This window comes from Brassica napus, chromosome C2 (assembly GCF_020379485.1).
Source record: "Brassica napus cultivar Da-Ae chromosome C2, Da-Ae, whole genome shotgun sequence".
Classification (NCBI taxonomy): domain Eukaryota; kingdom Viridiplantae; phylum Streptophyta; class Magnoliopsida; order Brassicales; family Brassicaceae; genus Brassica; species Brassica napus.
This window is the reverse complement of record NC_063445.1, coordinates 38,533,374-38,558,156: the sequence shown is the minus strand read 5'-3', so window position 1 is coordinate 38,558,156 and position 24,783 is coordinate 38,533,374. Positions and strand designations below refer to the sequence as shown.

Genomic DNA, 24,783 nt, shown 5'->3' with positions numbered 1-24,783 from the left:
CTCAAACCTTTGATTGAGGAGTTGAAAGAGTTATGGTCTACTGGAGTTGAAGCATATGATGTCTCCTTGAATCAAAATTTCAATCTTAAAGCAGTGCTTCTGTGGACTATAAGCGAATTTCCGGCATATGGCATGCTATCAGGATGGACAACCCATGAAAAGTTGTCTTGTCCAATTTGCATGGAAGATTGTAAGGCTTTTTATCTGCCTAATGGAAAGAAGACCTGTTGGTTTGATTGTCATCGAAGATTTCTTCCTCATAACCATCCACTGAGGAAGAATAAAAAGGACTTCTTGAAGGGAAAACACGCTTTGAATGATTTTCCACCTGAATCTTTGACTAGTGAGCAAGTTTATTCGGAGCGGTTAAATGGTGTCAATCCACCGAAAACATCTAAGTGTGGTGGAAATGGTCATGACAAGAAGAAACCTGGATATGGGAAACACCATAATTGGCACAAGGAAAGCATATTCTGGGAGCTGCCGTACTGGAGGGACCTCATTCTTCGACATATTCTTGATGTGATGCATATAGAGAAGAATTTTTTTGACAACATCATGAATACTCTTATGAATGTGAAGGGTAAATCGAAAGACACAATCAAGTCAAGATTGGATATAACACTTTTCTGTGATAGGGAACATTTACATGTTGATAGGAATGGGCAAGCTCCTTTCCCTCCCTACACATTGGACAAGAACGCAAGAACAAGTTTATTGGAATGTGTGAAACATTCGGTTAAATTTCCAGATGGTTATGCTTCAGACCTAGCTAGGTGTGTTGATCTTGAGAATGGAAAGTTTTCAGGAATGAAGAGTCATGACTGCCAAGTTTTTATGGAGAGGCTACTTCCATTTATATCTGCAGAACTTCTAGACCAAAACGTCCATCTTGCGTTATCAGGTAGTAATTTTTTTGTTTTTTGAAATTTTGATATATATATATATATATATATGTTGATAATTAGTGTTGTACTCACAATGTGCAATTTGAATATATATTGTAGGTATTGGTATATTTTTCCGTGACCTTTGCTCGAGGACTTTGAAAAAAAGTCGGGTCAAAAGACTTAAACAAAACATAGTTTCGATAATCTGCAATTTGGAAAAGATCTTTCCACCATCATTTTTTGACGTGATGCAGCACTTGCCTATACATCTCCCATACGAAGCTGAACTAGGAGGCCCCGTGCAATATAGGTGGATGTATCTTTTTGAAAGGAATTTCAAAAAGTTGAAAGCAAATGCAAAGAACAAAATATATGCGGCATGATCGATAGTTGAAGCATATATCAACCACGAGATAGCTTTTTTCTCGGAGGACTACTTTGCTGACAATATACAAACGAAATCAAGGTAAATACATAGATATGATTCATATGTTCACTTTTCAGATATAAAATGTTATATTTTCATCATTTGGGCAGGTTCACGAGATTTGATGAAGGTGAAATCCCTGTATATCATGTCGAAGTAGTACCTGATATATTTACTCACTTAGGTCGTCCAAGTGGAGAAATTCAAGAAATATGGCTATCCGAAAAAGATTATTAATGCGCACATTCATATGTTTTGCGAAATTGTGAATATCTTCATCCATTTGAGAGGTATATAACTTGACAATTGTTAACCTTATGTTTTTTTTTTATATATCCTACTCTGATTTCTCATATATGTGTTGGTCTAATATAGGATGTTCGAAGATTATATCAGAGCAAAATATCCAGACATTTCCGAAGAAGAACTCTCCACGAAGAGAGCAGATGAATATCATATATGGGTGAAAGATTATGTATGTCTTAGTAATTATACATGTATTAAGTTTTTTTTGTTCTTTATATTGATATATATATATATGAAATTTATATTGATATATATGTATATATATGAAATTTATTGATACAGATTAGCTACTGGAGCAACACACATCCTTTTCCTCTTTGGGTTAAAGATATGGCGAATGGACCCATGAATAAAGCTAAAGCATGGCCTATCTATTTCACATGAGGTTTTTTGTTTCATACGCATAAGCATGGTGACGGACGAAAGACTTGTAACTATGGAGTATGTGTTAAAGGAGAGAGTTATACAAATATAACTGATGAAGCACATTACTACGGGATCTTAACTGATATCATAGAAATCAAGTATGAGGGGGCGGTCGATTTGAGAATCACACTTTTTAAGTTTAAGTGGTATGACCCTGTTCTTGGTAGAGGCACTCGGCGGAGCAATGGTGGTATCGTTGATGTTCTTTCATCGAGGAAATACTACAAATATGACCCATTTATTCTAGGTACATACATATATATATATATATATATATATTTGACATCAGGTACATATAATATGTGTATCTATATTGATATTTGATATTACACAGCTTCACAAGCATAACAAGTTTGTTATATCCCTTATCCGTATGTAAAGAAACCAAAGCAGTTGTAGCTCAATGTTCTTAAAATGAATCCGAGGAGATTAATTGTTGCTGGAGAATATGAAGACGTAGCCTCGATTACGTTACAACAAGAAAACGATGATGCTGTTCTGATGACTACAGTTGAAGACCTACAATTTGAGCATTTGGTACATGCTTGAAAAGAACCAATAAATCTCGATTTCGAGGTGGCAGATGGAGAACCAAATGACGAATTCCGATGTAATTTATCGTCGTTTAAGTTATTTGAGGCAATATGTAATGATATATATTATTGAAACATTAATTTCATGGTGTGTTTTTTTATAAAAAAATTGTATTTAGCTAACTAATCCCACCTAAACCATAAGTAACCCGCCTATAAACCCTAAATTTACTAAACCCAAAAATTTGATAATTAGAATCCCTCCTAAACCCAAAAATTTAACTAATCCCGCCTATAAACCCAAAATTCAGTAAACCCGCCTAAAACCAATTATTTTTGGCCCATTTAATTAGATTTTTTTACTAATCATTGGCAACCCTAATCACTCTCTAACTCTCTCGATCTCACACCGCCTCCTCTCTAACTTGCGATTTCACTCTCGATCTCGACCTCTCACTCCGGCGATTTCACCGAAGCTACTGCCGATCTATCTCCGGCGATGGGTAGAAAGAGGCAGCGCAAACTCGTGGCACCGGGTTCGTCGATTAATAAAAAACCAAGACCATTACCGACTCAGTATGACTTCGTCTCTAAGGCGACGACGTCGAATCTTCCACCGGTGGTTCTCCCTAACAACAACCGGCGCCGTCGGTAAGGGATTATCCACCTCCGAGGCAACTCTTTCCGTGCTCCACGTTCCAACCTCTGGATCTGCTCCGGTTCCTCAAACTCAGCCTCCAACTCGAGTACCTCAGTCTTCTGGCGGTGAAGGTACTTCATATCCTCAACCTGGGCGGAGACAATCTCAATCTCCTCCGCTTGAAGAATCTCAATCGTCTCCATTTCATGGAGCTCCATCGCCTCACGGTTCTCAAGCACAAAACTCTCATGGAGACCCAGAAGATTTTGCTGAGTTCGAAAGGAGTTCACAACGGTCCTGTCTCCCAAACTCGAGCCTGGTACAACATGGTATGGTTGCTCTACTTTGTGTCTGTTGTGTGAGGTTTCAGTTTGTCTCCATGAGAGTTTTAGTGTGTTTAAGTTTGAGTTTGAGTTTTAGCTGTTTGAGTTTGAGTCTAGTAAACAATTTTGAGTCACGAAGTTGAGCTAATTATATGTTTTGTGTGTTTAAGTTTATTTCCGAGTTTTAGCTTTTCGTTTCAAAACCTTAGTTTTCTTTTTTTTTTTGGTTCTGTTGTGAAGATTATAATTATGTTTCGCTTTTGTTTGAGTTTCTCTTCTTTCTGTCTGTTGTGTGAGTATTATACTAGTGTCTTCTCTCTGCCTGTTTAGTGTCTTCTCACTGCTTGTTTGAGTTTGAGTTTGCTGATTGAGAGTCTCTGTTTTTTTCCTCTTGTGTTGTAGGTTTGGTTATGACAAGTCCAGCTTGACCCGTAAGATAACCAAGATTATGAAAAAGAAGTTTAATAAGCCTTTCTACAGCTGGACCTGTGTGCCTAGAGATAGACAAGAAGGATACTTCGTTGAATTTGCGGTAACCTTCTCTATCTTTTACATTCACTTTATAGTTCTTTCTGTTGTAAAAAGAAATATCGGCAAGTAAAGTATGCAAAATGAAACTAGGTGGAACAAAGAACACTGAAACATATATAATTATTTATTTGTATGTGAGAGATATGTAAAGTAGCTAGCAACCATGCACGATAAGCTTATATTTTCTCTGTTGGTTTGTAGAAAAAACACACATGGAATCCCATGTTAACCGGTCTTGTTCAAGAACACTTTGAATCCATTTGTCAGCTCCGAATGAAAGGTATGGTCAGTGATGTAAGGACCTCTCGCGAGCAACCGAGTTGGATAGGAGATACACTCTGGAAACAAATGACTGCTTATTGGGACACTGAGGCAGCAGTGGGAAAGAGCCGCAAGGCATCAGCAGCTCGTTTGTCTGAACGTAATGGTCTTGGTATTCACAAGCATAACTCAGGACAGAAGTCCTATATGCAAATCGAACAGGAGCTGGTGAGTATCATTTTCTTTGTCTCGTTTTCTTTAACACTTGTCTCATTTTCATGTGTGTCTTTCTTCCATTTCATTTCAGATAGTGGAGTTGGGAAGACCTGTGAGTTTTGGTGAAGTATTCATCAAGGCTCATACAAGAAAAGATGGAACCTATGTTGATTTCAAAGCAGAAAAAGTTGCTGAGGCTTACAAAAAGAAAAAGGAAGAGAAGTTGGCTAACCTTGAGAAGGATAACACTGAAATCTCAGAGGGGCTTTTGCTAGCAATAGAAGAGGACACCGAGCTGTTTATTCAGGTCTAGTATTTAAAAAAAAAATATTTTACAGTCATAAATTTTTGCATTAAGAGTTTGGAGTTGTTTTCCAGCTTGGAAATTGATTGATAATGACTTACTCATTATTTTGTTTGTTGTAGTCAACTTTCTGCAATGACAGAGGAGACCTTTTTGGTATATTGGAAGCCTGAAGAAGAAGCTTAAGAGAAAACCAAATGACCCGATCAGCTCCTATTCTTTCATGCACATGCAACAAAAGCTTGAAGAAGCTGACCTCAAGATAAAAGAACAAGAAGCCCGTATTGCCAAGGCTGTGGCAGACCGTGCTCTGGAACAAGCTACTAACCAGTCTAAGATGGCTGAGGTCTCCCTTATGCACAAGTACATGCGTTCAACTGACCAAAAATACCTTGATTTCATTGCCTCTGAAGCATCATCTCCAGCTCCTCCTGATCAGTAAAAGCTCTGTGTTCTTAGGTTATCATATTTAACTATCTTTTGGTGTTTGGTATTTTGAACATATAACAACTCTGATAACTTTTTGGTATGTATCTTTTGGTGTTTGATTTGGGTTGTAACTTTTTGGGACTCTAGTGGGCACATGGCCTAATGGGCAAGTAGCCTTGGAAGCACGTTGCTCTGTAGTTGGTAGGAGTCATCTGTTCTAGGGGGCACATGGCCGGAGTAAATGGTAGACCTGTCGATATGCTGCAGTGAACATGATGTGTCGAAGTGCTTCAGTGAGCATGGAGGGACCCTGCTGATGAGCTGGAGATCGTGGCCTGAGCCACTAAGTAGAGTTGTAGACGTGCTGCAGGGAGCATATATCTTCATCTAGTTGACAGTAATCGCAGGGATTCGTCGGTTATAAGCCTCTAGATGAAGATGTTCTTCTAGGTGCAAAACCTTGCCTTTGCGGCTGTAAAATTGGTGAGCTCTGGTTATCGACGTCTCCCCCCCCCCTTTCTTTAGGTTTAGAAACCTATATTTATAGTGGAGGTCGTGCCTCCCTCTTAGGATTTGGAAATATTCATTATATCCTTAGATAATAGAATATTTCTCTTTTTCTTAAGGGAGGTCATATGTATTGGAATACTTCCTCTTTTTCTCGGATCTAGGGAGACTCCTTCTTGTCTAAGCTGGTACCTTACTAAAGGAAGATTTCCATTTATTCTAAGGCGGGATAAATCACTCGGCCTGGAAGCCGGAGGCAGGACCCAGACCCGGAGGCAGGGACCCAGACCCGAGGGTAGGAACCCGGAACCTGTAGGCAGGAACCCGGAAGCTGGAGTAATCTCTTAATGGAATATTTTTCCCCAACACTTTCTTTTTCGTTTTTTTTTTTTTTTTGGAAAAAAATATCTCTACCTATAAATCTAGGGTCGAAATAGAGAGAGAAAATGTGATAAATCTACACAGAGCTTTACCTTCGAGACTTGTTTGAAGAATCCGATCTCATGTATACCAAGCCCCAAGACAAGCAGTTGTGTCAAGTTTAGTGTTGGATGTCAGCTTTGGTTCCTTCGAACAATCTCAGCAAGTGTGAATAGTTGACAGGTTGATCCACTTTAGTATCATTAGTACTATCTGCAATCAGTAAGTCTAAAATGGTGCTAAAGAATGGTTACATAACAAGCAAAAATCTAATAAGTCCATTATCCCCTTCTTGACTCAATAAAAATCTTTCGAAAACATTTTGATAAGACTCATGAACACACTAAAATCAGTAAACATCCCCCCAGACTTAAATTACACTTCCGCAGTATATATCTAGTGGGAGTTATGGTGAGAAATAATCACAAGTACATAATTTAACAAGTAAGAACGATGACATGCTAAGTGTCGATCGACACAATGAAGTGACAATCGATCGTTGGATGTGAAGTGCTGTCGATGGATATCGAGCTGGTCTCATCGGTCGATGTGCTGAGCAATCGTCTACTCGGATCTGTTTCTCTTTTATATATATATATCTAACTATAACACAATTTCAGTGAACCTCCCCCAGACTTAAACAGCACTGTGACCACTGTTATACAGTCTAAGATTGGTGGGAAAATAAATCATAAGGAAGGCTTCGCGAGTATACCTGCCATTGATGTGAGTATCGATCAACACAGTTAAGTGGCGATCAATACTCTTGAAGCTCTGTCGATCGACACAGTTAAGTGGCGATCGATCGATGCTATTGATGCTCTGTCGATCGATGTTGTGCAGCCATCGTTGATCCTCGTTCAAACTCGTCTTCCTCGGATATTTTCCTTTTACCTAACATAAATAAAACACTAAAAGTAAGTAATAGATAACTAATAAAACCAATCTATTTTTTATCCGATGAACAGTGACCACTACAGTAGCCCTGCTACAGTATCACAACTACAGTAGCCCTGCTACAGTATCACAGCTACAGTAACTCCTGATTTCCTGCTACAGTTTCAATCGATGTTCTTGCTACAGTGTCGCTCGATTTTCTTGCTACAGTGTCGCTCGGCGCTGCTACAGTGCCGTCGTTACTGTTCACTTTTTTTTTTGACCTGCATAAAAATTAAAACAAAAATCAATAAAAATCAAACATAAATTGAATGAAATTAACTAATTGTGGGTTGCCTCCCACTCAGCGTTTATTTTTAGTCATTAGCTTGACTTTTGGATATCTGATTTAGTCTGGATGAGGATGTGAACTTGCTCCACAACAAGTCTCAATGTCTCTGTTTCTCATCTTATTGATGCAGTTGATAAAAGCTCTTGCAGAAGCTTCCCCTTTGTCTCTCAGCTTTGGATCACATAGCACTCTGACCTTGGTAAAGGATTCAGAACCTCCTCTGCAGCGCACTCTATACGCAAGACTTGCCTCTTGACATTGCAAAGGGACTAGTGACAGGAAATCGCATCTACATTCCATTTCTTTTTCTTCTTTCTATTCCTGGTCCTTCCCCCAGACTTAGACTTTTCAGTCTCGGGTTGTTCTGAAATTCGAAGGGTGTCGACCGATGCTGAAGGCTTCGTGTCGATCGATTCTAAAGACTGAGAGTCGTCTGATGCTGAAGGCTGATTGCCGATCAATTCTCAGGACTGGAAGTCGACCGATGCTGCAATTCTAATGTCGACCGACGCTGATTCTGGTATTGCGGGCTCACGATTGGAATCAGCAGTAGGTCCTGGATCTTCAAACATCTCTATGCATGAAATAAGCTCCTCACTTTTCTTCTTTTCCATGGGATCATAGAAGACAGTTTCATCAACATTAGTCAGACACAGCTTATTTCTCTTAAGATCACAAACTGCCCCTACTGTAGCCATGAAGGCTCTTACAAAAAGGAGTGGAGATGTTTTGCCTGATTTGATATCCATAGCATGAAAGTCCACAGGGATAATGCATTCCCCTATCTCCACCTTAACATTCTTGATCATGCCTGCTGAGTTTACTTGGGAGCTATCCACGAAAGTGAAACTATCTTTAGAAGGTTTCATCTTTAGTCCTAATAGCTCAGCAGTGTCTATGGCCATGATGCTGACTGCAGATCCAGTATCGCAAAGGGCGTTTGGTAAATGGTGGCTATGTATAGAGCATGGAATCAGGAACTTTCCAGGATCTTGTTCCTTCTTCAGTGTCCTCTTGGGTTTATGGCTGACCTTGTTGAATAGGAGCTCAATGTCCTTATCAGTCTCTCTGCTCTCTCTAAAGAAATTACCAAGTCAATACTTATGATATGCATCCTCGAAAGACATATCCTTAGGAACCCTCTTCACCCTCTTCTTAAATCCTTCAAGTTCCTCTTTGTTAACTTCTCGCCTGAGGTGTTTGGGAATATAGAGTTTCCTAGATTTCACTCTCTTCTCAACAGGAATTTCTTCTTTCATTGTCTGCCTTTCCATGGCAGGTTCATATCTGTCTGTTTGGGGTCGATCGATACCTGGTAGATGTCGTCGATCGACACTCTCAACGAAAGAGGTTTCAGCTAGGGTTGATTATTCTTGCTTAAGTGCTTCTGCAGATTGCAGACTTATCTTCTCTTTTGTCTTCAAGCAAACTGAGGTCTGATATGGATTTCGAGTTTCCTTCAAGCGGTGTGCATTAAGATCTGGTAAACGTACTCGGTATGGCATTGATGGTTGTCGATCGCTGCTCTTCGGCTATTGTCGATCGACGCTTCCATGTTGATGTCGATCGATTTTTTCGTGTTGTTGCCGATTGACGTCATCTGATGTAACTCGAGCTAGGGTGGGAGGATGTGGGTGTCGAGCAGAAAAATTTGAGTGGCTCTGAATTCTAACAGTTTTGTCTGATCCCAAAAGTGGTGTTGGTCGATGTTCGGTTGATGATGTTGATTGGTGCTCAGCTGTTGATGTCGATCGATGCTCAGCTGATGGTGTCGGTTGATGCTCAGTTGTTGGTGTCGGTCGACACCAGTACGAGCTGCCTATGGACATGGAGCTTTCGATTAGGAAAGCATCTTCTTCCAACTTCTCCTGCTCAAGCACTTCCCCAAAGTCATTATCTGAGATGGCATTAACCTGGTGCCTCTCACTTTCCACAGCTTTCCATTTGACCAGAGCTTCTTGCTTCTTCACAGCTTCTGCAGTCTGAGAAACCTGAACATCTAGCATCATGACATGGGCATCAAAGGTTTCAAATTTTCAATTCAGCTCTTTGTAGAGAACATCCAACCTCAAATTTAAGTATGCACTCGTCTTCTGCTGAATTCCCAGGACCTTCTCTATCATAGATTCCATCTTTTCTATATAGCCATGATCCTCATCCTTCTCTACAGCATGTTCTACCAACGAGACTTCATGTACCGAACCAATCTCGGCCTCAACGATTTTGTCGCTATCCATCGCAGCTGATTTTATCTTGTGCATATCCAGATTGTTGAAACTTTTGCTAGACATCAAGTTCTCAATCAGTCTCTTAGCTTCCTCTGGGTTCCTTGTCTCGAAGTTCCCTTCGCTTGCAGTATCCAACACCATATGATATCGCACATCAATACCCTTGCAGAACTTCTTCAACAGATGTATCTCTGTAAAACCATGATGTGGACAGTCTCTTTGGTTTCTCTTAAACCTCTCCCAAGATCTTTTGAAAGCTTCTGTAGGTCCCTGAGAAAATGTCCAAATTTTATCTCTCATCTCTTCAGCCCTTGCATCATCTAAAAATTCAGTCATAAACGCAGTCTTGATATCATTCCATGTATTGAGAAATCCTGGTGGTAGGCATCTCAGCCACTTTTTAGCATTCACAGAGAGAGAATATTTGAACAGCTTGCAGATGATGTAGTCTTTGGTTGCTTCATCCTCATGGATGCCAGACACAAAGTCTTCGAGTGTCTCAATATGATCCGAGGGATTTTCATCAGGAAGACCATGATAAGGGTGCTGGCCCACATGAGAGAAGTGTGTGGGGTGTATTTGAAATCCCTGGATTTCTAGAGGTCGAATCGCAGACCTGTTGGTATAGAACTGACTAGGCCTGATCAAATCTGCTAGAGTTACCTGACAAGGAACTTTACCATCCTCGGTGGCAGTAGATGGCTCAAGGATCCCTTATCCATCTATCTTCTGACCTGATGCATTACACATATAACCTTCAGGGTCATGCATGTCTCCATTCTCATCCCTCTGTAGCACAAGTGTCGCGACCATGTCTGCTCGCGGATTGGTATCGATCGATGTTTGAGTTGAACTGTCGATCGCCACTCTGTCACAAGTGTCGATCGACATAGTAGAGGTGGTGTCGATCGACGTAGTAGAGGTAGTGTCGATCGATGATGCACGCTCCTCTTTGCGGATCGAGCATTCCAAATGTGCTGGGTCTGAGAAGAAAAGTAATTCCTCCATGCTGCTTCTGGTACTGATAGGCATGTACTTGAAAGACAAGAAAAAATTCTATGTAAGTAACTATGACAGCAAATAAAACCTAGACTAAACCTATTAATCAAGTCTAATGGCGAATCCTTGCTCCCCGGCAACGGGGCCAAATTTGATATCACTCAAATTACCCTAAGGAGTGATTTTACTCTCTAAAATAAGAGGTTCAATTGTAGTACTTAGGGATCGAATCCATAGAGAGCTAGGGAACACAATAAACTATAGAAATCAAGATTAAGCTACGCAAATAGTTTATAAAGCAGTATTTCAATGAAAGCAAGGTGAACAAAGTAATTGTTCGATTGGTTGATTGAGGTTGTAAACAATTAGGAGAAATAGCTAAGCAATTCATAATAATAAGATATGAAAACTGCATAAATAGAATAGAGTAGAAAACTGGAGTTCCAATCACAAATCTCTGAAGGAGTTCTTGGATTTTTTCTCCAAACCTAAGACTCTTAGTATTTTGCTGTATGAAAGTAAGAAAGCATGTGTTGCCTAGAACAATGATAGAGCACATAAATATTAGGTTAAAACTCGTCAGGGGTAATCTGGTAATTCTTGTGGGATTTGGGCTTTAAGCCGGCTGGAACCAAATCTAGCTTCCGCGCGCTTTGCTGCCGATCGACAACGCAGAGTGTGTGTCGATCGATTATTTCCTTCACCCATCGATCGATAGTCTGGTCGATAGTCAGCTACGGGTCTTTGACATTTTATCTCCAAAATACACCAAAATCACCACTTTCCTCCAAATCACTCCAAAACCTGAAAAACATACTAAAACGACTCCAAAACAACTATAATGTATTGTATAAAATCCATGGTATATCAAACACTGTTAGTTGGTTTTGTGTGAATTCCACTTGGAATTTAGGGTAGTTTTGTGAGTTGGCTTGTTTGAATTCCACTTGGAATTTAGGGTAGTTTTGTGAGTTGGTTTTGTTTGAATTCCACTTGGAATTTAGGGTAGTTTTGTGAGTTGGTTTTGTTTGAGTTCGACTTAGAACTTAGGTTAGATCGAGTCTGCATATAGATTAGAATGATTACATTATTGGGTGATAGAGTCCTTAGGGTTATTTTATTTATGTAACCAGACTCAGTTTAGCACGGGCTAAACTGAGATGATGGAATTAAGACTAAGGTAATAACCTGACTAGAACTAGGGCTAGAGTGCATCATCTTTTCTATTATTGCGTGTTGTTATGGTTGAGTGCAGGTTCCCGTTATCTTTAAAGATAGTTTCATAGCAGGAGGCTGAACTATCTGGGTAACTGTTTGATTGAGTTGATTTCTTTTTAGGGTTAATTAAGTGCTTGCTGGTTTAATTAATCTTGTAGATTGAGGTTAGTCAAGGGAGTGGCTAACTGGTTGAGTTGTTTAGTGATGATGTTGTTTCTTAGTTGATTAGATGTTAGTACTAAGGATCCTAGGCCATATAGGCCGGATTACTGGTACATAGGTTAGTGTCGTAGAGTCGAGATAGGTAGTCTGGAATCTGTCTTTAGGCTATGTTATAGAATAGGTTGTGTTGAGTGTGTAGTGCCGACAGCATGTGGGAAATCCGCCCATGCTAGGCATGTTTAGGGGTAAACTAGTGTTTCCTCGGCCTCGTACCCAACAGGTTGAAAGAAACCCCTTATTCTCTAGATCAAAAAGACTCAGATAGACGGGGTCATGGCCTATGGCTGAGTATTACACGACGATGTAATGTGGCAGTGACCCGAAGGACTCTGGACTGTCGCGCGGTGACCCGATGGACTGTGGGCCGCGGTCGGTTGAAAGTTCCTTCTTCTGACCTTTGTGGTAGGAAGATAGGATATTTCCGATAGAGAGGATGAACACGAAGTCACCAGGGCCCAGGTTAGAGTGTCGAGTTAGAGTATAGGGTAGATTAAAGGGTTATTGAACCCTAGAGTAAATGTAACACCGAAATACGGTGTTAGGAGTTAGATCGAGTCATATTAAGTTATAGTTTTATTATTGTGATTGTGATTGGCTATTGGTTGTTGACTTGTTTTCATGCAGGTTCCTGTTACTTGAAGTTAGACCACGGCAGGAGGCCAAATCTAACTTAGTAACGGTTTGATTTAGATTATGAATGAGTTTAATTGTGATTGTTTGCTTAGCTTTAGCTTTGATTGCATGCTAGGACTAGGTTGATTGTTATTTTGGGTTGTCCGGGTTAGAGTCTAGGTTGCGGGTAGAGGCGGCCGGCTCACTGAGTGACGTTAGGTTACTCATTCAACTCTGTTGTCCTTTTGCAGGTAGCTTTAGTAAGGATGATCGGATAGATTGGTGATGGACGCTAGGACCACCGGTGTACATTTTCATGCCTTTTGTTAACGGTATTTTGGATTTGTGTTTAGTTGACTCGATTTGGCATTAAGCCGGGACCGATCTCGAATTATATCAGTGTATGGATGTTTCTTGAATCAATAAAGTATTTGTTTTATATGCGCATCATGAGTACTTTGATATTTGACTAGTTCGGTCTAACACAACGTTAGGTCACGGTACGGGTTGAAAAGCCTTAGGCCTCGATCTAACAGAAAATGCTAACTCTTGGTATGGGTTGCAAAGCCTTACGCATTGAATTAACGGGACGAGTTAGTGGATGAACTGGTCTAAGTCGTGGAGTAAATTTTGTGACTCTGACCGGATTGTCCCTAGCACGTCACGTAGCACTTCTGGACCATGGTGTTGGATTGGACGGTTATATTCTTGTTTGATTGTTGGCTGGCCGGTTGGCCTTTCATCTCCAACCCTTGGTGTGGGTCGTCCGTCGGTCATGTTCTTGTTTTATTGTTAGCCGGTGGGTCGACCTATGTCTAGGACGGTCAAGGGGTGTTACAGTAGCCGTGAACAATGGCTTAAAAACACATAAATAAGGTTCTGAGTCGTCCAGGGGTATTATGGTAACTTGTGGTAACTTCTGGGCTTAAGTCGGTCATGAAATAGGCTCGGCCCGCCTTCTGGGTTCACCTTCGATCAACACCAAGGCTGTGTTGTCGATCGACATTCATTCATCTCCTTGACAGCTTCTTCTAGTGAGGCAGACGTACCAATCTTCAGTCAATCGGGCATAACTTCTTCTATAGGATGATGATTGACCTCAAACCATTGGCACTGGAAAGCTAACTCAAAGCTCTATCTTTTGTTAAAAAATGGGCTCAATATCACTCTGGAAAAGTCTCCATCCGTAGCTAAACATCTGACGCGTCTGTGCAGTTCTGCACCACAAAAGACTCCAAAGTCACCATAGTTTTCCAAAACATACATGAACTTGAAAACACTCTAAAACATACTCCAAACCCATATAATATACTCTAAATAGGTCATATACCATGGTCTAAAAGTGGTAAAATCCATGGTATATCAATGATTGGTCGGCGTTTAGGTCGTGCATGGTGACTTTGATGTCTGTTCCCGGCATATCTTGTTCCGACCATGCAAACATTTCCAGGTTTTTTTTTAAGAATGCGAGGAGGTCGTTTCTTATTTCCATGTTGGCTGGGTAGTTCCTGCGGCGGTCTCATTTCGTGTTATAGGTTGCCTTGGTTCTATGGACCGCATATTTAAAAGAATAGTCATATAACAAGCTCGCAAGGATTTCTGAGTACCCCAAATTGTGTCTTCTCTCCCATCTCTTCTTCTTCTTATAGTCTCCTTTCTTGGTTGTTCAAACTGATCTCTGAGAATCACGGACTTACTCATTGACTGAGTCGAGCTCGCAGATCCGTCTTGGTTTGAGTCCGATCATGGGCCTGCTCGGGCTTTTGATGCTTATTATTGGGCCCAGCAAGAGATATGTGAGCGAGGACTGGAGAGAGAAGCGTGAGGAGAAAAGAGAGGATGGGGCGAGGAGAGAAGATAGAGAGAGACATGGGCGAGGAGAGGACTGAGGAGAGAGAGAGAGAGATAGGGGAAGGATGAGAGATGAAGGCGAGGTGTTCTATGAACTTCTCGGAAAATCGTTTTGTATGATTCTAAACAACCGTCCAAAGATTATTTCGTAAACGCTGATTTTCGTATTGTTTTACGAAGGTTATTATATTAGGTCGCTTATTTTTACTATACAAAAGTTTCTTCATTTAAACATCAATTGAAACGGCTTTGCTATATTCTTTGTTGTAAGTATGTTTTGTTGGATGACTTTTATTCACGAATAAACTCTTAGGTTTTTCTTAGAAAGGATCGTGTTTCGGATAATTTCGTCATAATGTGTAACGACCCGGTTATTAAGAAAACAATGGTCGGTTTGGTTTGTTCTAATTTTATTTTAATTTCACCTAAACCATTGGTTTGAATTTAATTAATTAGCCTTTAAACCAAACCCTTGTGTTGTCGTTGGTTAGTGGCATATATATATATAATTATATGTATTCAGTTCTTTCCCCAATAACCTAGCCGTCTCCATCTCGGGCTTGTGTACAGATTATGTTTGTGCCGTCACCACAAAACGATCATATAATTTGCTGCGTACGAGGGAAGCTTCATCACACCAGCAATGGAGCATCGCAATCGGAGCTGTGACGTATAGCCGCCGTTGTCAAAGATCCTTCGCCTCTCCCTTATGGTCGCCGTGCATCAGATCCGAGAGGCTTAGATGTGGAGAAGAGACGCACGTACACGGAGTCACCACGTAACGTCCGGCGCTGATCACCACCGTCAATCACCGTAGACCCACCGCCGGGATGTCACTTTATTTCCTTGTCACACCGGAGCCACCATGTATGGTTTGAGACATAGACTTGTCGTTAAGGATCAACCACCATTGTATTATGGGCGTCATGCTATTGATCCGAGAAGCATAAGACGTGAGGAGAAAAAGAGTTAAGACGGAGCCACCGTCTCATCACCGCTGATCACCGATCCGCACTGTCATGCGTTGTTAGTCACCGTAAATGGAGCCCACGTCGCCAAAGTGTGAGACCCTTTAACGTGATTCCAAGCCGTAATAGCTAAGTGACCTTTTCTCTATTCCTTGTGTGGCAAGATACCTTTGTAGGTTAAAACCGAATCATAACTTGTGCATGGTGTAATCTTGCGACTTAGGTGAGACTTAATCAACAAGTAATTCATGCTAAATTTTGGTCACGGCTTGTTAGGCGAGAATATCCGTTTTCAGATTCATTTCCGATATTGGCTAAGGTGAGTGTCTATTCCGTAAATCCCGTACCAGTGTAGAATTCTCTCTATCGTAGTTTAGATTTCGAATCATAATCCGTCTGTTTGAATTGAGTCTTGATTGTTAGTTAGTTCATTCATTGTAAACTGGAACTAGGGGTCTAGAGGATTCAACATTTGACTGGCTTGTGTGATGTTAAGAGATGCGATATATATATGTATGTATACATAGTTATTAGTAGGGACTATGTGCGCGGGCGGGGGCTCAGAGATGTCTGGGCTAGCGACGCTACTTTGATTGTGCGGGCAGGGGTTCAGAGACGTCTGGACTTGCGATGCTACTGGTGCGGGCGTGTGGTGCAGAGACGTTTGTACCATGGACGCTACTTGAGAGGGCGGGGGTACAGAGACATACTGTACTAGCGACGCTACGTATTATATGTCCATATGAGGAGATGCGGGGTGTATGGACTAGCTATATGCTATCATCGCATTGTTTGGTTTGTGTGATGCGCTAGGCGTCGTGTGTGTTCATGTTAAAGCTAAACTTCCATAGTGGGAGTTCTATTTACTCAAGTCAGTGGTTTGCGTGTTTAGCATCCCATACCTCACGGAGTGACTCCCTTGTTGCTCACCCCTCTTCTTCCCATTGCAGGTGAGCTTGCCGAGTAATTGGATATCTGGACTGTTTGGTGTTTTGGGATGATCGTATTTTATTTCGGTTTTAACTAATGATTTATACGAATTTTACATTCGATTTATTTGATATATTTTTATACTTCAATTCAAAAATTTATTCCTTTTGAAATTCTTTTATTAAATGTTATGTTATTTTGTTCGATTTTGAATAATTTGGTTTAATTCGATATTTTACCGTAAGTAACACGCCGTTCTCCATATAGGAGGTGACAGGTGTTACAATTTGGTATCAGAGCGGGGTTCCGTCTCGGCTCTGACCCGGGATGGCGATTTGTTGGGACGTGGTTTCGACTCGGTTTTGACTCAGTTTTAATTCGGTTTAATCGATTTTAAAAGATTTTTGAATCTGGGGATTTGGGAGTTTTAAAGAAAGAAAAATACAGCACCTTTCCGTTCAGTAACTTCTAACCCAATTGTATTTTTATTGACGATGAGTTTATCATCGTCATCCGTTCTCTAGCTAACAGGGTTTCAGCCAGATGTTCGAGAGATGAATGATGTCACAGTTTGATAGATTGCTCAGGTGTGTATCAGTTTTATCAGTCGTGTTCGGAGATTGTCCGCATGTGGATGTGTGACGTTGTTGCCACCACCCAAACTTCAAGCCATCTCTCCATGAGTTTTCGTTATTGGAGATTATGTGGTATGAGATGTGAGCCATGAGTTGGCATGTGTTATTCGTGTGTATGAGTAGAGTTACTGCGATGGAGGCATGGTTATTTTGTAAACTCGTGGGGATCGCTTTTGGATTGGGGTTCGACAACTTGCGTTGTGTTATATTGGAGTTACACTTGGTATGTTTTCCAGTTTTTGGCAGTGTTGATCATTTCAGAGATGTGTCAGTTCGGACAGCTGACATAGAAACGTTGGGAACTATTTATATTGATTGTGGTGTACCAGTTATGCTTGGAGGGCCGATTGGTTCAAAGACTTGTTAGAGATGGAGTTGTGTTTTGCGATATCATTCTTGGGATGGACTAGTTATCACGACATCGAGTACTGTTGGATTGCCTGAGGGTATGAGTTCACTTTTCTGGAGCAGAGCAGATTTTATTTGCATACATGCTACATGCATAGGAGTTATTGGATATGGGGAGTAAATGGATTTTGGTGATCATTTCGATGGTCGACATGAGTTGCAGGATCTTCTAGTTATCTCAGAGTATGGAGATGTATTTGAGGCCTTGGAAGGGATGTCACCAGCCAGAGGAGATGTTCTTACGATCGAGTTGGAGTCAGGGACAGCACCGGTTTCACGAGTTCTATACCGATTAGCGCCAGGAGAGATGGCTGAGCTGAAAGAACAAATAGAAGATTCATCAGACAAGAGATTTATCAGGCCGAGTAATTCGCTGTGGGGAGCACCAGTGTTGTTTGTAAAGAAAAAAAAAATTATGGGAGTTTCAGGCTTTGTATCGACTACATAGATTTGAACATGGTAACCATATTGATGAGTTGTTGAATTTGCTGCATGGAGGTTTATGGTTCTCGAAGGTTGTCTTGGCATCAGGACATCATCAGATTGCTATAGTTGAGGAGTATGTACGGAATGTGGGTTTCCGTATACGTTATGGATATTATGAGTTTTGGTGATATCATTTTGAATCGACGAATGCACCGATAGCATTTGAGAAGCTTATGAATGATGTCTTTCGCGGACACTTGGACAAGTGCGCGATTGTACTCACCGACGACCCCATTGGTTTATTCTTGGAGTAGAGGGAGCATGATGAGCGTTTGTGGATTGTGTATTGATGCATGAGGATCAGGTCATTCCATATACATTGCATCAGTTGAGACCTCACGAGACCCACTACCCTATTCATGATTCGTAGTGGCTGCAGTGGTATTTGCGTTATAGTTTTGGAGATTGTAATTGTACAGGAAGGAAGTTCAGATTCTCTGGGATCATTGGAGTCTGAAATCTATCTTCATTTATTAAAACTTGTACTTGGACAGTGTAGTTGAATTGAGTTGGTAGCAGGCTACAGTTTGGATATTGCATACCATCTAGTAAAGACAACCAGGTGACAAATGCCTTGGGTAGGCACATGAGCGAAGTATCAGGAACCAAAGAGGTTCATGATTTTACTGGGACATTTGCTTGTGTCAGATTGTGTGCCATTACTGTCGATGGAGAGACAGATGGCCTTGGGACTTTTGAGCAGGCAGTTTTGCTATGGAGGATACGCAAAGCGCATGTTAGCGTTATGGCTTTGTAAGACGATCGAGATTGGGAGTATTGGATATCATAAGTGTCGAGCGGGATGTACTTGTACCGAAACCGAGTTGTGTGTTGGACGATAAACTGTGAAGAAAAGGGATCTTACAGCGAATACATCACTCGTGTTTCTCTACCCATCGGGAACACCAAGCGGTACAAGGATATGAAGCGTCAACTATAATTGGTCTAGTATGAAGAGAATTGTAGCTTCATTGCGTCACAGTGTCAGACATGTCAGAGGATCAGTTATCTATCATGTTATTTTTGAGATTGCTTTTACCGGAGTGGAAATGAGGCATGGTGATTATGGACGTTGTTATTGGATTTTAAATCACCATATGTGGAAAGGATGCCACATGGGTAGTCATGGATAGACTTACCAAGTCAGTCCATTTCCTAAGTAACTAAGAAGACAGTGAGAGCTAATCAGTTGGAGCATACCTACATTATTGAGTTTGGGAGGTTTTATGGATGTCAACATTGTATCGGATTGGGATTCGAAGTTCACGTCTACATTTTTGGAGTCATTCAGAAGGAACTTGGGACATAGATCCACAGAAATACAACTTATTATCAGCATACAGATGGTTAGTCAAAGAGAACTATTCAGACTTAGAGGACATGCTCAGGGATTGCGTCTTACAGTGGGATGGAAGATCGGAAAGTATTACATCTAGCAAACTGTGCTTACATCGGCAACTATCGTTCGAGCATTGAGATGACACCGGATGAGGCTATTTATGGTAGGCCTTGTCGTATACCACTTTGTTGGACCAAAGTAAGGGAGTGACATGAGTTAGAACTATTAATGGTTCAAGAGATGGTATAGCAAATGGACATGCTCAAGGATTGGCTTTGGGAAGCCCATGACGGCAGAGGATTTATGCAGCTAAGCGCCGTAAGGATTTCGAGTTATATATGGGCGATCTAGTGTACCTGAAAATAATGACATTTCAGGGAGGACTTAAGACTCATAAGCTGAAGCAACTTAAATCGAGGTACATTGGACTGTATCCTTCGGTGGAGCGAATTTAAGTAGTAGCTTCTAGATTGCAGTTATCAACAGAGTTATCAGACTATCATGACATGTTCTAAGTGCCAGTTTTGAGGAAGGTCGGGAGAGAGCCAGAGCTCATTTGCATCAGCCGCAAGTGATCTTGGTTTTTAAAAAAAAAAAAATTATCTGCACCAATTCGCCGAGTAGATGTTATAATTTTGCAGTGAAAAAGGTTCAGAGGACGATGACCATGTTCGTCAAAGTTTGGAGAGAGAGAGACAAGATCTTGGAGGAGACCTAAGAGATTGAGACTCAGATAAGAATTACCTATCCAGAGCTTTTTCACGATGGTATTGGACAGCGGCCTGGTGATTGAATTCGAGGACGAATTCCTCGTAAGTGGGTGAGAATTGTAACGACCCGGTTATTTAAAAAATAATGGTCGGTTTGGTTTGTTCTAATTTTATTTTAATTTCACCTAAACCATTGGTCTGAATTTAATTAATTAGCCTTTAAACCAAACCCTTGTGTTGTCGTTGGTTAGTGGCATATATATATAATTATATGTATTCTCTTCCTTACCCAATAACCTAGCCGTCTCCATCTCGGGCTGGTGTAGAGATTATGTTTGTGTCGTCACCACAAAACGATCATATAATTTGCTGCGTACGAGGGAAGCTTCATCACACCAGCAATGGAGCATCGCAATCGGAGCTGTGACGTATAGCCGCCGTTATCAAAGATCCTTCGCCTCTCCCTTATGGTCGCCGTGCATCAGATCCGAGAGGCTTAGATGTGGAGAAGAGACACACGTACACGGAGTCACCACGTAACATCCGGCGCTGATCACCACCGTCAATCACCGTAGACCCACCGCCGGTGTAACGGCCCGGTTCCTGGCCCGTAAAATTTCCCAAAGAATATGAGCTTCTCTACGGCCCATTTGGCAAAAACCTAGGGTTTCCCTTCCCCTTTCCTATAAAAAGAGATGCAGCCTCCCTTTTTGCCTCATCACAAATCTGAAGCGAAGCTCTGCAGAGAATTCCCGGAGGCCGAAAACCCTAGCCGTCGAGCTCTCTCCCCTTCTATCTTGCGCCGCCTCTCTCTCTCCTCGCCGTCGCACGCTCTCTCTCTCTCTCCCTCTCGCCGGCGCCGTGAAGTGGTGGTGGTGACCAAATCTCAACCTTCTTAAATCCGTGTTTACAGATCCAGATCCAGATCTAGACTAAGGTGGAGTGTCTCGAACCCAACCTTCTTTCATGATTCTGTATACTCCTATATGTTGGAGTTAGGTTTGATTAGACCCTGATTGGGAGTTAGGTTGATAGGACATGGTATTGCTAGGATGATAGATGAATGGATCATGATGCATAAGAACCCTCATACTGATAAATGGGACTCGATGAACTGAATTGAATTGTTGTGGTGATGATTGATTGGTAGTTGATTCTAGTATGTTTGGATGTGTTGTCCCATGTGTTGTTGTGATTGAAGTTAGGATGCTAGAGAGAAATAAATGCTAGGACGATAGACGAGTAATGATTATAAAAGTTATTGAAGTAGAACTTGAATGCGATGTGTATTGTGTGTGACACCGATAGCGGGTGGCGTCTAGTGAATTGAGTCTCAAGTACAAGTATGGATGAAAAAGGAAGGTAAATGAGAATGGGAAGGGATAAGTGAAAATGATAAGGAAGTGAAAGGATAAGTAAAAGTATGAGAGAATGATGTTAAGGTTAAGCATGGGTGGGAAAGCATATAGAGGGTCTAAGGAAAGTATGTGGGGTAGTAGTCCACGCTAGGTATCCATAGGAGATGTGGCCAATCCACAAGAATATGGAAGCACCCATAGGAGATGTGGCCAATCCACAAGAATATGGGGTAGAAGCCTAGTTGGGGCTACCCACTGTTGAAAAGGACGAAAAGATGAAAAGGATGTGCATTGTAGGGTTTTTAGCTCATGGTCGGGTAACAGGGAGTTAAAGGTGTCATAGGATCGAGTCGGACTGGTATGATGAGTCGGTTAAGCCTAGGGTTTGACGTGTGTGGCAATGAGTGAGATCATTGTATTGATTGATCACTAGGTTGTTAGAAATGAATGGAAGTGAATGTGGAAAATCAATAGATGACGTTAGGAAATGATAAAATGCATTAACTGATTGTAGTGGCTAGTCAGTCCTAGTTCCCGCATAGAGTAGTATAGAGTGTCATGCGGGCAGGCTGGGCTAGAACCACTTCACTGAGTAACTTGTTACTCACCCCTCCATTTCCATTTTTCCCTGTGCGCAGGACTGTAAGTAGAAGTATATGGATGTGGGTGTGACGGTATTTCAAAGAAGGTTATGTGCTCGTCTCGTCTCTCGGGACCAGTAACGGGACACGTAGGGTTGGCTAAATGAGTAGACACGTGTCCATAACGCCCCTTCGATAACCCCGGTCAGACGCCGGGGGATCGGGCTGTTACAATTGGTATCAGAGCGGGTTAAGATCCCTTAGTTCTGTCCTAAGGGATCGGCATTTCCGACGTTTTCAAAAAAAAAAAAATAATAAAAAAACTCGTTTTTGGAAAAAAAAAAAAAAAAAAAATTTATTATTTCGTTATTACTAAGTGTTTTCGGATTGTGAAAGATTATTTGAAAATTCCACTATATCCATACTTCTATTATGGTTCTAATTGAAATTTTATTGCAGGATGTTTTTGCTTGACCATTACGAGTGGAGGATGCCGCGTATGCACTACGGACGGAGGAACACCAGGGAGTATGCCCAAAGGCGTCACTATGACATGGAGGGTAACTTGGTGCTACCCATGTTTCCGGATCCTGAAGAACAGTACAGGGAGTTTCCATTCAGGTACCCGCACGAGCAGACTGTGAGGCATAAGGTGTTGATGCCACATTTCCAGAGGATTGCTATAGAGGAACATCTACTGCAGGGCGATGCGAGGTTCCAGCTTGCAACCGAAGAGGGGCCCCCGAGGAAGTGTGGCCGTCCATGCAAGCCGCCAAGTGCAGCAGGGGGACCCCCAAGGGTGTTCACCGGGAAGTGCCAGTGTGGAGTGCTGATCAAGAATGCTCAGGAGGACCGATCAGTCGCTGGATACACCGAGGACTTCATCAACCAAGCCAAACTGTTCAAACCGAAGAATGCAGAGACGTGGTGCGTATGGTATAAGAGCGGGCTTCGTAAGGAACTCCAGGCGTAGTTGAGGGGTGTTTTGGAGCCCCTGGAGTTCGCGCTAGTGAGGCAGATGGCAGGCTTCGCCATGGAGGCAGAAGAGAAGATTGCAGCCGATGTGGCCGCTCTCTCAATCATGGAAGGAGGAAACCCGGGTAGGGACGTCGATGGCTATGAGGTGCCGGTCGGGGAACTCGCTAAGGGAAAGCGGGGGCGTCCGCGAAAACCTCCTACAGTGACATGTGATTGTGACGTACTGGTCCAGATGGTTCAGAAGCCACGCAAGGTGAGAGATTACCTGGAGGAGTTCTTGGATACGGCCAAGAGGTGTCAACCGAAGCCAGCCGAGGAGTGGTGTCATCTGTTTAGGGCTGGACTACGTGGAGATATTCGTGAAGAGCTCGTTGGAGTTCTGGAGCCTCTGGAATTTGCACTGGTGAGAAGGATGGCCAACCAAGCACTGCACGCGGAGGAGTGGCTGGCGGAAAGTGAGGCGGAGGCCGAGTATGATCGCGTCGCAGAGGGCGATGAAGACCTTGGATCCGAGACCCGCTGCCCCTCGCCATGTCAATGTGGCTAAACGATATCCTAGGGACGAATCGTAGGAGTAGGACACGTGTTTCGCTATTGTTTTTTATTTTATTTATTGGTTATTGGAGTTGGTGTTCTTTCTTTCGTTACGGCATTCTGTGTTTTGTGCAGATGTGCTGAGTTTTCTCTTACAAACTATTGTAGGCCTACTCCTTTTATTTATGACATTCTTTCGTTGGTTTTAAAGATTCCAGTAGAGTTATCACGCTTTGTATGCCTCCCTTGATTGTTGTGTGAATGTGTGATTCATTTCGTTAACGAACGATTGGTCTGAAAGATGTGGGCTTTGGAATTCGGGGACGAATTCCGATTAACGGGGGAGGATTGTAACGGCCCGGTTCCTGGCCCGTAAAATTTCCCAAAGAATATGAGCTTCTCTACGGCCCATTTGGCAAAAACCTAGGGTTTCCCTTCCCCTTTCCTATAAAAAGAGATGCAGCCTCCCTTTTTGCCTCATCACAAATCTGAAGCGAAGCTCTGCAGAGAATTCCCGGAGGCCGAAAACCCTAGCCGTCGAGCTCTCTCCCCTTCTATCCTGCGCCGCCTCTCTCTCTCCTCGCCGTCGCACGCTCTCTCTCTCTCTCCCCTCGCCGGCGCCGTGAAGTGGTGGTGGTGACCAGATCTCAACCTTCTTAAATCCGTGTTTACAGATCCAGATCCAGATCTAGACTAAGTTGGAGTGTCTCGAACCCAACCTTCTTTCATGATTCTGTATACTCCTATATGTTGGAGTTAGGTTTGATTAGACCCTGATTGGGAGTTAGGTTGATAGGACATGGTATTGCTAGGATGATAGATGAATGGATCATGATGCATAAGAACCCTCATACTGATAAATGGGACTCGATGAACTGAATTGAATTGTTGTGGTGATGATTGATTGGTAGTTGATTCTAGTATGTTTGGATGTGTTGTCCCATGTGTTGTTGTGATTGAAATTAGGATGCTAGAGAGAAATAAATGCTAGGACGATAGACGAGTAATGATTATAAAAGTTATTGAAAGGGAACTTGAATGCGATGTGTATTGTGTGTGACACCGATAGCGGGTGGCGTCTAGTGAATTGAGTCTCAAGTACAAGTATGAATGAAAAAGGAAGGTAAATGAGAATGGGATGGGATAAGTGAAAATGATAAGGAAGTGAAAGGATAAGTAAAAGTATGAGAGAATGATGTTAAGGTTAAGCATGGGTGGGAAAGCATATAGAGGGTCTAAGGAAAGTATGTGGGGTAGTAGTCCACGCTAGGTATCCATAGGAAAT

The 24,783-nt window shown here is 41.9% G+C and overlaps 2 protein-coding genes across 3 annotated transcripts; both read left to right on the top strand.

Moving 5' to 3' along the window:
* Positions 1-2,127: 2,127 nt before the first annotated feature.
* Positions 2,128-5,390, top strand: LOC106353525. Of its 2 annotated transcripts, XM_048747942.1 has the most exons (5): positions 2,129-3,551; positions 3,948-4,077; positions 4,278-4,565; positions 4,645-4,860; positions 4,980-5,390. In XM_048747942.1, exons 2-5 carry the CDS (start codon positions 3,994-3,996, stop codon positions 5,028-5,030), a joined length of 639 nt encoding a protein of 212 aa, XP_048603899.1. In that variant the 5' UTR covers positions 2,129-3,551; positions 3,948-3,993; the 3' UTR covers positions 5,031-5,390. The 2 variants fall into 2 exon arrangements, with proteins under 2 accessions (XP_048603900.1, XP_048603899.1); XM_048747943.1 differs by having other exon boundaries at positions 2,128-4,077.
* A 6,424-nt stretch (positions 5,391-11,814) lies between these two features.
* Positions 11,815-23,208, top strand: LOC125581850. Its single transcript, XM_048747941.1, has 2 exons — positions 11,815-15,858; positions 22,446-23,208. Exons 1-2 carry the CDS (start codon positions 15,788-15,790, stop codon positions 22,957-22,959), a joined length of 585 nt encoding a protein of 194 aa, XP_048603898.1. The 5' UTR covers positions 11,815-15,787; the 3' UTR covers positions 22,960-23,208.
* Positions 23,209-24,783: the final 1,575 nt, after the last annotated feature.